This window comes from Callithrix jacchus, chromosome 20, assembly GCF_049354715.1.
Source record: "Callithrix jacchus isolate 240 chromosome 20, calJac240_pri, whole genome shotgun sequence".
NCBI lineage: Eukaryota > Metazoa > Chordata > Mammalia > Primates > Cebidae > Callithrix > Callithrix jacchus.
Window position 1 is genome coordinate 5,911,541 of NC_133521.1, and position 15,494 is coordinate 5,927,034.

Here is a 15,494-nt window from a genome sequence, read left to right on the forward strand (position 1 = left end):
CAGACCCCTTCCACTCTAATTCCACCAATCACCTACTAATCTCAGAATCCACCCCTTAAACCTATCCTAATAAAATTACTGTCTTAAAGCCAGCACAAGGAGACAGATCTGGGCTGGACTCCTGTCTCCTTGTGAGCCAACTTGCAATAAAAAGCCTTTCTTTTTTCAAAAACCCAGTATCAGCCGGGCGCGGTGGCTCACGCCTATAATCCCAGCACTTTGGGAGGCCGAGGCGGGTGGATCACGAGGTCAAGAGATCGAGACCATCCTGGTCAACAAGGTGAAACCCCGTCTCTACTAAAAAAAAAAAAAAATTAGCTGGGCATGGTGGCGCGTGCCTATAGTCCCAGCTACTCGGGAGGTTGAGGCAGGAGAATTGCCTGAACCCAGGAGGCGGAGGTCGCAGTGAGCCGAGATCACGCCATTGCACTCCAGCCTGGGTAACAAGAGCGAAAGTCTGTCTCAAAAAACAAACAAACAAACAAAAAAACCCAGTGTCAAAGTATTGGCTTCTAGCCCATTGGGCAGTGAGCACCTTTAGCTTGGTAACACTACTAATATCTATATTCCAGGGAATTGCTTCTATTCTTCATTCAATTTTATTCATTCTACTACTAATAATAATAATACCAATTAAATTTTCTCCTTCTTCTTCTTTTTACCTATAGATTCTTCTGCCTATTTTCCTCCTCCCACATATATTGCCTGGTTTAACGCTATATAAAAAGTAACATTTGGCCAGGCACAGGGAGGCCAAGGTGGGTGGTTCACTTGGGCCCAGGAGTTTGAGACCAGCCTGAACAACATGGCCAAACCCCATCTCTACAAAAAGTAGGAAAATTAGCTGGGCATGGTGGCACATGCCTGCAGTCCCAAATACTCAGGAGGCAGAGGCTGGAGGATTACTTGAGCCAGGGAGATCAACGTTGATCAGCAATGAGCTGTAATCATGCCACTGCCCTCCAGCCTGAGCAAGAGCGTGACTCAGTCTCAAAGCAAAAACAAAACACGAAAACTCACATTCCAAATCAGGAAATCCTTAAAGAATAATTCATTAATGTTGTCTAGAATCCCTTACAAAGTGATTTGCTTTTAACTTTCACCTGAACTCCTTCCAGTTTCCAGAACAAGCCCTAGCAGGAGCCTTTGAAACTTTTAAAAGTACATTCGGGAGAGTAAATTGGTTTAGCCACTGTGAAGAACAATTTTAAAGTATCTTTTAAAGTTCACTGTTGCACAAAACTCAATGATCTGGTGATTTTACTTTTCTGTTGAGAAACAGTCACACATGTTAGATAAAACACATAAAAGGATGTTCATTACAATACTGCCTACACCAGCCAAACACTGGAAACATTCAAGAAGTCATTGGGAAAGGATTAAAGTTCACCCCGGGCTGTGCAAAGTGGCTCATGCCTATAATTCCAAAACTTTGGGAGGCTGAAGCAGGAAGACTGTTTGAGGTCAGGAGTTCCAGACCAGCCTGGGCAACATAGCAAGATCCCAGTTCTAAAAAACAATTAAAAATTTGCCGAGCATGGTGATGCATGCCTGTAGTCCTAGCTACTCAGGAGGCTTAGAGGGGAAGATTGCTGGAACCCAGGAGGTCGAGGCTGCAGTGAGTTATGATGGCACCACTGCACTCCAGCCTGGGTGACAGAGTGAGAACCTGTCTCAAACAACAACAAAGTCACCCCAGAATTAGTAGGTAATCTTGGGTCATGGAGTTAAACTGTCCCAGACTTGTCATTTACCAGCTGTGCAACCATAGACAAGTTATTCCACCTCTCTGTGCCTCTGTCATCTCATCAGTGAAATGGGAATAATAATACAACCTGCTTCCTCATGTTGATTTGAGAATGGTGCTAGATAATGTATATATAGCACTTTATTGGGACACACTGAAAGTACTGTAATTATGATTCAGCATCACTAAAAAAAAAAATGATGTGCTTTGGTTGGTTCCCCACCCAAATCTCATCTTGAATTGAAGCTCCCACAATTTCCATATGTTGTGGGAGGGACCCAGTGGGAGGTAAGTGAGTGAGGAGGACAGGTCGTTCCCATGCTGTTCTCAATGTAGTGAATAAGTCTCACAAGATCTGATGGTTTTATAAGGGGGAGTTTCCCTACAGAAGCTCTCTCATGCTCCATTGTCTGCTGCCCTGTGAGATCTGTCTTTTGCCTTCTGCCTTGATTGTGAGGCCTCCTCAGCCATGTGGAACTGTGAGTCCATTAAGCCTCTGTTCCTTTATAAATTACCCAGTTTTGGGTGTCTTTATCAGCAGTGTGAAAATGGACTAATACAAATAAGGATGATCTATCTGTGCTAACTGGAAAGCTCAGTCACAATGAGCGGGAGGGCAGGCTACAAAGCGACGCAAAGCTGTAGGATCATTGATGTAAAAGCTCCCCCAAAAGCTTTGTTCCACACTTTCTATTGGCAAAACCCAAGAGGAGGACACTACGTAAAACATAGTACCATTTACATAAAAATACACAAACACAAAATCCCATGTTTTCTATGGATAACTTGCATGTGTACCTAAATGGACTGGTTTTTTTTTTGTTTTGTTTTGTTTTTTGAGACTGGGTCTCACTATGTTGTCCAAGCTGGAGTACAGTGGCACAATCTCAGCTCCTGTAACCCATGGCTTCTAAACTTAAGCCATCTTCCTGCCTCAGCCTCCCAAGTAGCTGGGACCACAGGCACATGCCACTATGTTTGGATAATTTTTTGTATTTTTGGTACAGAGAGGATTTCGCTCTGTTGCCCAAGCCAGTTATGAACTACTGAGCTCAAGCGATTTGCCCAATTCAGCCTCCCAAAGTGCTAGGGTTGTAGATGTGAGCCACCTCATCCAGTCAAAAATGTGCTTTAAAAGGTCTGAGGGACAGAAACCAAGTTGCTAATGGTGCTAACCTCTGGGCATAGGGGAAGAAACTAGGCCTAAGGCAACTTCTATACTATTTTATTTTGTTTCCAAGGGGAATATATTCAGATCTTTTTAAAAAAATTAATTTTAGTGTAAGAGAAAAAACAAAGACATGTTTTTAAGTAAAAAAATTATTTAAAAAATTAATGTAGGCTGGGCACGATGGCTTATGCCTGTAATCCCAGCACTTTGGGAGGCCGAGGCGAGCAGATCACCTGAGGTCAGGAGTTTGAGACCAGCCTGACAAACGTGGTGAAACCCTGTCTTAAAAAAAAATTAATGTAAAAATAAAATGTAGGCTGGGGGCTGTGGCTCATGCCTGTAATCCCAGCACTTTGGGAGGCCAAGGCAGGCAGATCACCTGAGGTCAGGAGTTTGAGACCAGCTGGGCCAACACAGTAAAACCCTGTCTCTACTAAAAATACAAAAGTTAGCCAGGTGTGGTGGTACACACCTGTAGTCCCAGCTACTTGAGAGGCTGAGGCAAGAGAATCGCTTGAATCTAAGAGGCAGAGGTTGCAGTGAGCTGAGATCCCGCTATTGCATTCCAGCCTGGGCAACAAAAAGAAAACTCAAAAATAGATAAATTAATTTAATTTAATTAAAACGTATTTAAGCAACTGCCTAGAAATCCCTATTTCAGAAATTACTTCCATCTACACTCTCAAATGGACTGTTTTGTTTTACACTTCTATGAAAATGTTTGAGGAAACTGTGTTTTGCATACAGCAGGTGCTCAGAATATACAGAAAGGAACCAAGCTAGGCCTTAGTGCAGGGCTCCATAGTGAGGCAGGTTGAGTGCCAGGGTTGAAGACCTGGACTCTGCAGCGAGGCATTTTGTCCAAATTCAGGCTCCAGCACTTAGCAATCACATGACCTTGCACAAGTTACCTTTCCTTGTCTCCATTTCCTCCTTTTTGACAAAGGAGACAATAACAGAACCTGCCACACAAGAGGGATGTTAGAGGACTGGCCAAGCCATGTAAGTAATGCACTTGGAGCCATGTATGGCTAAGAGTCAGTTAGGGGTGTTTACGATGACTTTCCTGAGACAAACAGGGAGATCCTTTAGCTGTCCGTCAAGTGCAGGAGGACAGTGGAGCTCAAGGCCTAACGGAAACTAACACTAGTTGTACAGCTTACACGTGTTAACCTGATGCCTACATGCTTTATATGTACAAACTCATGGAATCCTATGAGACAACAATCCTATGAGGTTGGTTCTATTATTATTGCACAGCTTCAGAGAGGCTGAACAAGTTACCTAAGGCCACAGAACCAATAAAATGGTGAACAATGATAAAAACCATGATGATTCTAATAAATACCTAATGTTTGTTAGTGCTTGCATTTATGGAACGCTTCTACTTGATGGCAATGAATAATTCAGCAGATGTTTTTGGAACATCTGTTCTGTGTAATTGAGGTGCTGGACCTTTTGAGGGACAGAGTGGTGAATCTGAAATGGTTTGTGTCTTTGAAGGGGGCTCATATTAGTAAAGCCACCAGATTTGTGCAAAAAAAAAAAAACTGCAAATGCTTAGCAGGGAATGGCAGCAGAGGGTTAGGTTTGGAAATCCTGTCATGGAGGAGAGGAAAACTAAACCAGGTCTTGAAGGATGAGTGGGATTTTTAAGGGCTGAGGGTGGGAGTGATGTGAAAGTCACCAGGAGGTGGACATGTCAGGTGTATTTGGGGACTGGAGGTTAGCCCAGCTTGGGATGAAGTCAATCTAGGGCTCAAGGAGATGACATGGAAGAGATGAGGCTGGAAAGGGGCTAATGGCAGATCACAAAGAGGTCTGGCTTAAAGGAAAGGAGACAAAGCAGTGTAGCCTTTTCCAAAAATAAAAGTATTTGTTTCAATGTCAAAGTAACCCACAACCCTCGAGGCAATTGATAAACCACAGAAACATGGAGAAATTGAAATGAAATAGATGAAATCCCTGTATCCTCCATGACTATAGGTCATAAGTTGGAGTATCTTCCTCCATTTCTGTCAATGCTTGTTTGTGAAATATTGTGAGAAAAAAAAAAGCGAGAACAGACAGTAACAATGACCAGGTTGGTGAAAAGATTCCTTTTTGGTGGATAAGGAAATCAAAACTCTCAGATGTCACCTAGAATTGCTTTTCCCTAGAAGATTTCCCTAAGCCATTAAGTCTTCCCATACCCTCACCCTCAGGTTGGTGGAGGGGATGCACTTTCCAAATTGCTTCTACCTGGGATTTGTCTTTTTGTTCAGGGGCCTAACCCCAGCGCCTAGAACAGAATCTGGCTCAGAATAGGCCCGAGTAACTATCTGGTGTGTGTGTGTGTGTGTGTGTGTGTGTGTGTGTGTGTGTGTGTGTGTGTGTGTTTGAGACAGGGTCTCGCTCTGTTACCTAGGCTGGAGTACAGTGGTATAATCATAGCTCACTGCAGGCTTGAACTCTTGGGCTCAAGCGATCCTCGTGCCTTAGCTTCTCAAGTTGCTGGGACTACAGGTACAAACCACGATGGCTGGCTAATTTTATTTGTTGTTTTGTTTTTGTTTTGAGACAGGGTATCACTCTGTTGCCCAGGCTGGAGTACAGTGGCATGATCATGGCTCACTGCAGCCTTTACCTCCCTGGGCTCAGATAATCCTTCCACCTCAGCTTCCTAAGTAGCTGAGTCTACAGGTATGCACCACCATGCCCAGCCAATTTTTTTTTTTTTTTTGCAGGGTGGGAGGTAGAGATAGGGTTTTGCCATGTTGCCCAGGCTAGTCTCAAACTCCTGGATTCCAGCAATGCTCCTGCCTCGGCCTCCCACAACTGGGATTACAAGGCATGAGCCACCACAGATGGCTGATTTTTATTTGTGTGTGTGTGTGTTTTCTTTTTGTTGTTGTTGTTGGTAGAGACAGAGTCTTTCCATGTTGCCCAAGCTAGTCTCGAACTCCTGACTTAAGCAATCCTCCTGCCTGGGCCTCTCAAAGCTCCTACTTGTTGAATGAATGGATAAATCCTCTGTAGTCTCTGAATGTAAGTGGCATTTCCTGCATTATTGTTGGCCTGCTTTCATGACCCAGAGGCAATTGTTGATGGTTATCCACACTCAACCTAGGAATTATTTCTTTTCTCTTTCTTCTTCCTCTCCTAATCCCCTTTTCTCCCTCTCTTGGCCCCCAGGGCAGTGATGTCTGGAGGAGGGGTAGGGAAGTCATCCTGGAATAGGCAGTCCCAGCCACTTACCTCTCCCGAGGTGATGTGCATTAGAGACTTAAACTGAATGAGCTTCTCAAAGGCAAAGGAAGAAACAGCTGCTCGGAACCTGATGGCTGTGCGCTGGTTGATGATCCAACTGGAGCAGAGACTCAGAGACTTCACACATTCGATGAAAAAAAGGGCTAAGCAGAGTCCCACCCCATAGACAACATTCCCCGACTGCTCTTCTGAATATTCCAGGATCTTTGGTACAATCAATATCTACAAGGAAATGGAAGTTGGATCATTCAGACTGCCCCCCAAAAACATGTTTGATATTTTGTTGCTGGAAGAAGGGTTGCAAGGTCTGATTCATGCTGGGGATTTGCTGAAGGATCAAAACTGACTTAAGCACAATCCTGCCCTCAAGAAGGTTACAGCGCAGTTGGAGGAGACTTAGGAGTTCAACTGAGCCAGTTCTGAAACCTTAGGTGGCTCTGTTCCGGTCCTGACAGGAGACAGGGGGCCCACACAAAACAGTCATTTAGGAGGTAACAAAGTGCCTTTACAAAGGTATAGGCAGAATTTAGGAACTCCAACAAGGACTGGTGGAGCACCATGGAGCTGATGACAACAGCAAACAGTGGCCCCCTTAGGCCTAAGGGACAAAGGCAGGGAGAGGTTCTGGGGCACAGAAGGGGTTAGGCATGCAGAGAATGTCGGGACAGGAGCTCTGGTCACCAGCCTCCAGGGACAGGGAGGGAGGCAGCCCGGGGAATACTATCCTGACCTCATCTTCTCCCTCCCTCCAGTCTCTCCTATTGGAATCTCCCACTCATCAACCGCAACCAGAAGCCAGAGAGCACTGGGGGCCCATTAATGTGATGCACACTAGGGGAACAGGGCAGGGTGGAAAATGATGGAGAGTGGATCTAGAAGACCCAGCATCTGTCACCCAACTCAGTTATCTTCATTCTGTCATCGACTGCTGTTTCTTCCTGATTTACCTCCCCTTAGCTGGTACCAGTGCCTCAGTTTTCTTCTGGGAAGACTCCCACCTCCCCTGTTGCATGCAGTCTAGACTGGACTGCCAATCAAAGTGCCCCACTTCTTCTGGCCAACTGGTGATCATGTGACCCCATCTGGCCAATCAGATTCTTCCTCTGATTTGAGACTCTTGGGCTCAGGAACTGGAGAACAATGGGAAATAGAGCCCATTCATCCCAACCATGGTACCTGGAGAAGACCATTATTTCCTGTTACCTGCATTCCCAGAGTTGCACAAGCATTTCTCAGAGGAGCTAACATGTACTGAACCAGGCCATGTTCTAAGCGCTTTATATTCTTATCTCATTTAATGTTATCCTATGAGGCAGCTCTTTGTTTTACATGCAAGGGTTTCCATAAGATCTACACCTGAGGGCACCATGGGATTCCATGAGGAAACTAAGGCACAGAGAGGGTGACTATACTGCCCAAAGTTACCCAGCAGCTAAGTGGCAGGGACATGGTTTGAACCCAAGCAGTGGCTACAGGGCCACTCCTTGGTGGTTAGCTACCCCTAACCACCATGCTCTACTGCCCTCAAAAAGTCTTCATTTTCTAGACAGCAGCTGAAAGACAAATGCATCCCCAACTCCTGGCGTGGACTTGAACATGTCCCCAGTTCCATTTCTAAACCTCTGACGCCTAGAGTACCCCAAGCCTCACCAAATCTGCCACTTACTGGCCCGAGTACAGAGGTAATGCCGAAGCAGAAACCCAGAAACATATCGAAAATCATCCTTGTTCTCTGGAACCTCATCATCACCCGAAACACTGAAGCTTTTTCAATCCCTCGCCTTGAGACTTCTTCTTCCCAAAGGCGGCGAAGCCTTGAAAAGAGGAAAATGGAACCGGTGGAATCTCTTTGCATGTGACACCAAAACATCCTAGTTCTTGCTAGCCAAGAGCTTTGTTGCTGAAATTTTCAAACATAACAAAATAGAACAATGTAGGAATCTTGAGTACTCATCCCCCTTCTTCAAAAATTAAAAACGTTTGACACTTTTGTTTCATGTCTCCTCCCTTTGTCTTTTGTTTCCTGGAGGATTTGAAGCAAACCTCAGTCATCATATCATTTTATCTATAAATGCTTCAGTATGTATCTCTTTCAGATAAGGCCCTTAAAAAAACCATAGCAACAAAGCTGGGTACAGTAGCCCATGCCTATAATCCCAGCACTTTGGGAGGCCAAGGTGGGTGGATCACTTGAGGTCAGGATTTCAAGACCATCCTGGTCAACATGGTGAAACCCCGTTTCTATTAAAAATACAAAAATTAGGCATGGCGGTGTGTGCCTGCAATCCCAGCTACTCGGGAGGCTGACACAGGAAAATTACTTGAACCCAGGAGGCAGAGGTTGCAGTGAGTCGAGATTATGCCACTGCACTCCAGCCTAGGAGACAGGAAAAAACACAACAACATAGTAACAATAAAAATAACACTACAGTAACAATAATTAGTTAATGGCATTTAATGCCCACTCTGCACTGAAATTTCTCTAATTATGTAAACATGTCTTTATAAAGTTAGTTTCTCTGAATCAAGATCCAAACAAGGTCCACACATTGCATCTAAAGGAAAAATCTCATAGCGCTCTTGCGTTGCATTTTAATCTGTAAGCATTTCCCCTTGTCTGCATTTCTATGCATGTATTTATTGGAGAAACTGATGTTTATTCATCCTGTTGGATCTCCCACACTCTGGACTGAACTGATTGCACATCCATGGTGCTGTCTAACATAATCGTTGATCCCCTGTGCTTCCTAGTAAACTGCTCATTAGACCCAAAATTCTGATTTCAATGAAATCCAGAATTCATTCCATCTTGGGAAAAAATGTAAGAAGTGATGTCGTGTACTTCCTGTCACCTCACATCAGAAGCCACATGATGTGTGGTGCCCACCTTAGGAATGTTGGCATGTGTCAGCCTGGCTCCTTCATTATCAAATTCTTCAACACTGATGACCACTGCCTAGTGCCACCTTCACTAGTGCTGGAAAAATTGCGTTTTCTAATTCTTCCATTCCTCCTGTATTTGGTAGTTTGGAAAATATAGTCAGACCTTATCTTTAAAACAAAAATAAAAATGGAGTGATTGGCCAGACACGGTGGCTCATGCCTGTAATCCTACCCAACCAAACTGGGCGGATCATGAGGTCAAGAGATAGAGACCATCCTGGCCAACATGGTGAAACCTCGTCTCTATGAAAAATAAAAAATTAGCCGGGTGTGGTGGCACGTGCCTGTGGTCCCAGCTACTTGGGAGGCTGAGGTGGAAGAATCACTTGAACCCAGGAGGTGGAGGTTGCAATGAGCTGAGATTGTGCCACTGTACTCCAGCCTGGCAACAGAGCAAGACTCCATCTCAAAAAATAATAACAAAAATAAAATTTTAAAATAAAAAATAAATAACTTTCTTAGGTTCACAAGCCTTTTGATAAGTCTGATTAGAAATGTGAATTCTTGCTCCAGAGAAAGATCTCCAGCCCATATGTACAAAATGGTATGTACAAAATATCCATACCATTTTAGATGATTCATGAACCTCAAGTTAGGAGCCCTCACTTAGTGTGAGGGTTCTTCTTATAGGAAGAGCCAAGTCTGAAATGGTCCCTCCCTAGCACCCTTAAGCATCTCTGCTCATCATCCCACCAAGAGATGGTCTTTAACGTGTCCATTGGCTTGCCCAGCACAGCTTCACCTTTGGACATTTTTGTCTGAGGCATCATGGACTGACAGTGGCGGGATGCTGTTCTCATCTAAGCGATTCTGGAAGCCTCGGATCATGAACGGGGTGAGCCATGAAACGGTGAAGTAGGAGAACAGACCAGCATCATCCAAGGGATTGGGGGCAGGAAACCTAGCAGGGGGCCGCAGAAATAAGAATGAAGTCAGGATCAAGATTTTGCAAGGATGAATGATAACCATGGAAAAACACAAGAGAATCACCCAGATCTACACACAAGCATGTCTTCATGACTCTTATTTGTAAGTAGAAACCCATAAACAACAAAAATACCCATTAACTGAGGAATGATTTAAACAAAAACAGAGAAATTATGATCTACCCATACTATGAAATGCAACGTAGATGTTTTGTTTTGTTTTAATAGGGCTTGTTTATGGGTAGAACACAGGAAGAGTTCCAAGCAAGAACTAAAGAAAGGCAACATGCAGATTAAAAACTCAGTGTTGGCCAGGCGTGGTGGCTTATGCCTGTAATCCCAGCACTTAGGGAGGCCGAGGCGGATGGATCACCTAAGGTCAGGAGTTCAAGACGAGTTGGGTCAACATAGTAAAACCCTATCTCTACTAAAAATACAAAAATTAGCCAAGTATGGTGATGCACACACCTGTAATCTAGCTATTTGGGAGGCTGAGGCATGAGAAACACTCGAACCTGGAGGCGGAGGTTGCAGTGAGCTGAGATCATGCCATTGCACTCCAGCCTGGGAGACAGAGTGTGACTCCGTCTCAAAACAAAAAAAAAATAAAAGAAAAAAATGCTAAGCATTTTTTTACATATATAAAAAAGGAAGAAAGTAGGGAAAGCAGACAAACAGTATGTACAGTTATATCAAATTTCTGATAGTGGTTGACCTTGAAGAAGGTGTCAGAGTTGGCAAAGGAATAGGAAGAGAGAGTCTCGTGGCTTTAATTCTTCTGTGAAACTTTTGCAAACAATAAAATTGAATATATACATACATAAAGATGTTAAGGTATTATCTTTAAGAACAACTTATGAATACCTAAAATGATTAAATTATGGTGTTGGGATTATGTGTCATTTCTCTACTTTTTTTTTTTCAAAATTGCCTTTAAGGTTATGTGTCCCAATGGGAAGAAAATGCAATTTGAAAACAGTCTTGAGAAGAAAGACAGGAAGATGAAAATGCCAAACTAGGCCAGGCGCAGTGGCTCACACCTATATTCCCAGCACTTTGGGAGGCCAAGATGAGTGGATCACGAGGTCAAGAGATCGAGACCATCCTGGTCAACAAGGTGAAACCCCGTCTCTACTAAAAATACAAAAATTAGCTGGGCATGGTGGTGTGCCCCTGTAGTCCCAGCTACTCGGGAGGCTGAGGCAGGAGAATTGCTTGAACCGAAGGTGGAGATTGCAGTGAGCCGAGATTGTGCCATTGCACTCCAGTCTGGGTAACAACAGCAAAACTCCATCTCAAAAAAAAAAAAAAAAAAGAAAAGAAAATGCCAAACTCATGAGATTTCTTTTTGAGGGGTAGGGGAGAGGAGCTATGACAACTTTTCTCCACCCTTTTATATCCTCACGGCACTGGGCTGTGAGTTCTCGAGAAGGCTGGCAACATGCCCTTGCCAGGGATATTGGAGCAAGGTGTGGGTGAGGGGAGGGCAAGAAATTGTACCATTTGTGATCACAAAAGACAGGGCAAGACCTGTGAGCCAGTGCCAATATCTCAAAGTCCCAACAGAAACAATGTATTTACTTAAAACAAGGTTACCCAGGTGAACAAAAGCACCAAGGTTCTTTGTTCTTGGTGGAGATAACATCAATTCAATACGGTAACAATGCAACTGGTATTGACAGAAGCTCAGATTTAAAAAATGGGAAAACAAATGCAGTTTGTTGATAGATAAAATCTTAGAAAACCTGTTGGAGAGAAAGGGAAATGGGAAATACAAAATGAACTTTTGGTGATGAAAAGGCAGAGCGTTGAGGTCTTGTCAGTAAATGACAAATAGATGAGCGTGTGCATGCTTACAGGAGCGTGATTCTGTACAGCCCCTGAAAGCAAAGTTGTATTAAGTTAGAAAGCAACTTGGTCCTAAATTATAAAGTATTACTATGTTGCTTTAGTATTTATTACAATAAAAAGGGTTTGAAATATAGCTGTTCTTTATGCATAAAATACACAGCTAGAACCATCACTGCTAGAAAACGAAACAAAAACAAACTCATACTGAATGGCTGTTTCCCTATCCCAAAGATGTCTCAATCTGAATTTACTTGGCTACACTAAAGAATGTAGTATGCTTAGCTTTCCATTTGCATGACGTGTGGTATGGTGATATTTTACATTGAAAAGTTCGTTTTACATTATTTTTACAGGGAAGACTGTTTTCAGTTCTTTTGATATTATACATAGTCTTTTATGTAATCTACTGGCATATGTTTTGTTAAATGTTTAATGACTGGATATTTTCCACAAACTTTTGAAATAAAAACGAGTGTTTTATACTTGTACATCGTTTTAAAGTCTATTTAAATTGCCTGGCCAGGTGTGGCAGCTCACATCTGTAATCCCAGCACTTTGCGAGGCCAAGGCGGGTGGATCACTTGAGGTCAGGAGTTTGAGACCAGCCTGGCCGACATGGTGAAACACATCTCTACTAAAGATATAAAAATTAGCCAGGCATGGTGGTGGGTGCCTGTAATCCCAGCTACTTGGGAGGCTGAGGCAGGAGAATCATTTGAATCTGGGAGGTAAATGTTGTAGTGGGCTGAGATCAAACCACTACACTCCAGCCTAGGCAACAGAGACTCCATCTCAAAAAAAATTAAAATGAACAAACAAAACTGTTATGTGACTTTTTTCTATTAAACATGGGAAGCAATTTGGGGATGATTACATTAAACTATGATTGATTCGGGGAAACACACTGAATTTCTTTTATTCTTAAATTTAAGGCTAACATCCTAGGGCTTTCTTGTGGCTCCTAGCTACTCTTATAACCAAGGCTGGTATCCTTAACGTGGCCTTTGAGAACCTGCCTGAGGCCACCTGAGAACCTGCTGAGGAAATTCTTGTTCCCTGTCTAGGAGTCACTCAGCTTAAGCCACTCAGACCCTATCAAGTTGTCACCATTCTCTTGTCCCTCAAAACTCACATACTTCTTCACAGCACCTTTCGCAAGCAGCTTGCAATCACATTCATTTACAGGTATATTTGCTTATTGTCTTTCTCTCCCACGTGAGGTTCATGATGGCAAAGGTCGCCTCTGTTTTGCTCACTGTTCTTCCCCTGTGCTGTAGCAGAGTGCCTGGCACATGTAGGTGCTCAATGATTCTTTCTGAATAAATGAATAATGAATGAATGGCTGTGATGATGGTGCCTCCCTGATGTGCCTCAGGCTGCTCTGAAGGGATTTGGCTCTTTAGGGACTAGTTACACAGTCTTTGGGAGAGGTCTAGTTGAGAAGGTTGGTGTTATCCTGGTGGATACAGCCTTCCTCCCCTCCCCTAGTCAGGACTCACCTTGGCTTGGGGCGGAAGGGAATCATGGTTCTCCAGACAGCATCATACTTCCCCCATGGTGGGACACCCACCCTCCCCGGGGCCTCACGATTTCTCTCTTGCTGATTCCAGGGGCCATATGGGACAGTGTAGGTTTTCTTGGAAAAGAGAAACAAAAGAGCATCAGTTTCAAATCTCATAAATTCTGTCCTGAGGGAATGTTGGACCAGATGCTCATGGTGAGATAGATGTTTCCACATACTGCTTTCTAAAGAAAGGCTTCCACAGCAGGAAAAAGCAGGGAGTCCGAGAGTCAGGGCAACTGGGTCCCAGCATGCACTCTGCCCCACATTTGCTGAGTGAGTCTGGTCAAGTCACTCTATGTCTTTGGGTTTTTATCTTACAGTAAATAATTTAGACAGGAACAAAGGGTGCCATAATTGCCCGCATAATGAGAGACTAAGTCACTCTCTGAGGATAAATCTACTAAAAAGAAACCAATAAGTAAAAAAGTCATCCTGAAAATATTATGTTTCTCTTTTGACAACTAAAATAAAAGGACAGGTAATTGTTAGGATTTCATATAGAATAAATAATACTATTTTAAAAGCACATCAGGGACTAACAGAAAGAGATTCAGATTAGTGGTTACATCAGGTAGAAAGAGCTGGAAAATGAGATGGGGGAAGACCAGTTGCTGCATGTGATTGTCAAGGTCCAAGCTGGTGTGTTGGTGATGGGTTTGCAGATGCTTATTATTATTATAAATAAATAGATAATAGATGATAAATAGATATAGAGATAGATACAATCTGATCTCTATACAATCTTATGCATAGAGATATGCATAAACGATGAAGATGTGCCATGATGATGGATTATAATTGATGTAGTTTTGAAAGCCTGAGGTCCATTTAAAAAAAATCAAGGGTAGCTGAGTGGGGTGGCTCATGCTTATAATCTCAGTGATTTGGGAGGCCAAGACAGGAGGATTGTTTGAGGCCAGGAGTTCAACACCAGCCTGGGCCTCATAGGAGACCCCCGTTTCTGTGAAAAAAATTTAAAATTAGCTGGGTGTGGTGGTATGTGCCTGTAGTCCCAGCTACTCAGAAGGCTGAGGTAGGGGGATCACTTGAACCCAGGAAGCTTCACTGAGCTATGATCATGCCACTGTACTCCAGCCTGGGTGACAAAGCAAGACCTTGAGTCAAAAGAGAGAAAGAGAGAGAAAAAAGAAAAAAATTCAAGAGTAAATAAGTATGGGGCAAAATTGTTTGACCTAGTTTATGACCATGGAGAATATTCTGCCAACTCAATTTCCTGGTATGCTGATGTTAAGAGATCTACTTACATAACTAAGTCCTGAAACCATGTCATCGCCTATGTCCATGCCAAGATTCACGAGGCCACCAGAAGAGTTGGGCACCCAGTATGTCCTCTTCCTGGTCATTTTCAGTTCCTGCCAATTCTTCGTTTCCCAGAATCAGAGAATCTGAAAAGACAGCAGGAGTTAGAAGCAGCTTAGGTCGAGCCTTGGGCAGCCAGGAAAGGGGGCATTACCCTGCGTGGAGCACTTTGGGGCCATGCAGAGGTTTGGGTCCCTGCTTTTTCTTCTCTTTGGCATGTGCTTGATCCCTCTTTTTAAACATCTTCTCAGGCCTCAGCCCCATATCACTTAGAGAAACCTTCTCTAACCACCTCCACAACCTACCCCTAACACCACACTGCTGATCCTAGCCAATCTCCTTTGGTCTATCCAAGCCTGGGTCATAAAATCATGCTTCTTGCTTTATCCCGGTCTGTAACTGTGTATTTGCTTGAATTGTTATTTGTTCAGACTTCATTCATGCACTACACAGAGAGCCTCACAAGGACAGGGACATGTCTGCTTTGCTTGCTGTTGAATTTCTGGGGCCTGGAAAATGCTGGGAGGTCCTCAGTAAATGAATGATGAATGGACACATACATGAATGAAAGGAACATCATTTCCCATTCTTTCACTCTTAGTTTCACAGACCCCAGAGGGAATCTGGGCACAACTTAGGAAACTTAAATAATAAAGGATTTTTAAAAAAGTAATATGCTGTTCATATTTGTTTTTCTGAGTATGTGACTCATTCCCTGGATGA

At 43.4% G+C, this 15,494-nt stretch overlaps 1 protein-coding gene across 1 annotated transcript in view; it reads right to left on the reverse strand.

Annotated features, from left to right (window-relative positions):
• Positions 1-15,494, reverse strand: part of ABCC11 (ATP binding cassette subfamily C member 11) — a 74,727-nt gene that overhangs the window by 50,411 nt on the left and 8,822 nt on the right. Inside the window, exons 2-6 of the mRNA XM_017966830.4 lie at positions 14,717-14,857; positions 13,387-13,523; positions 9,853-10,011; positions 7,834-7,981; positions 6,156-6,389 (exon numbers count right to left, since the gene is read on the reverse strand). Of these exons, the coding sequence (XP_017822319.3) occupies positions 6,156-6,389; positions 7,834-7,981; positions 9,853-10,011; positions 13,387-13,523; positions 14,717-14,815 (777 nt within the window). The 5' untranslated portion in view covers positions 14,816-14,857. The remainder of the gene's footprint in view (positions 1-6,155; positions 6,390-7,833; positions 7,982-9,852; positions 10,012-13,386; positions 13,524-14,716; positions 14,858-15,494) is intronic.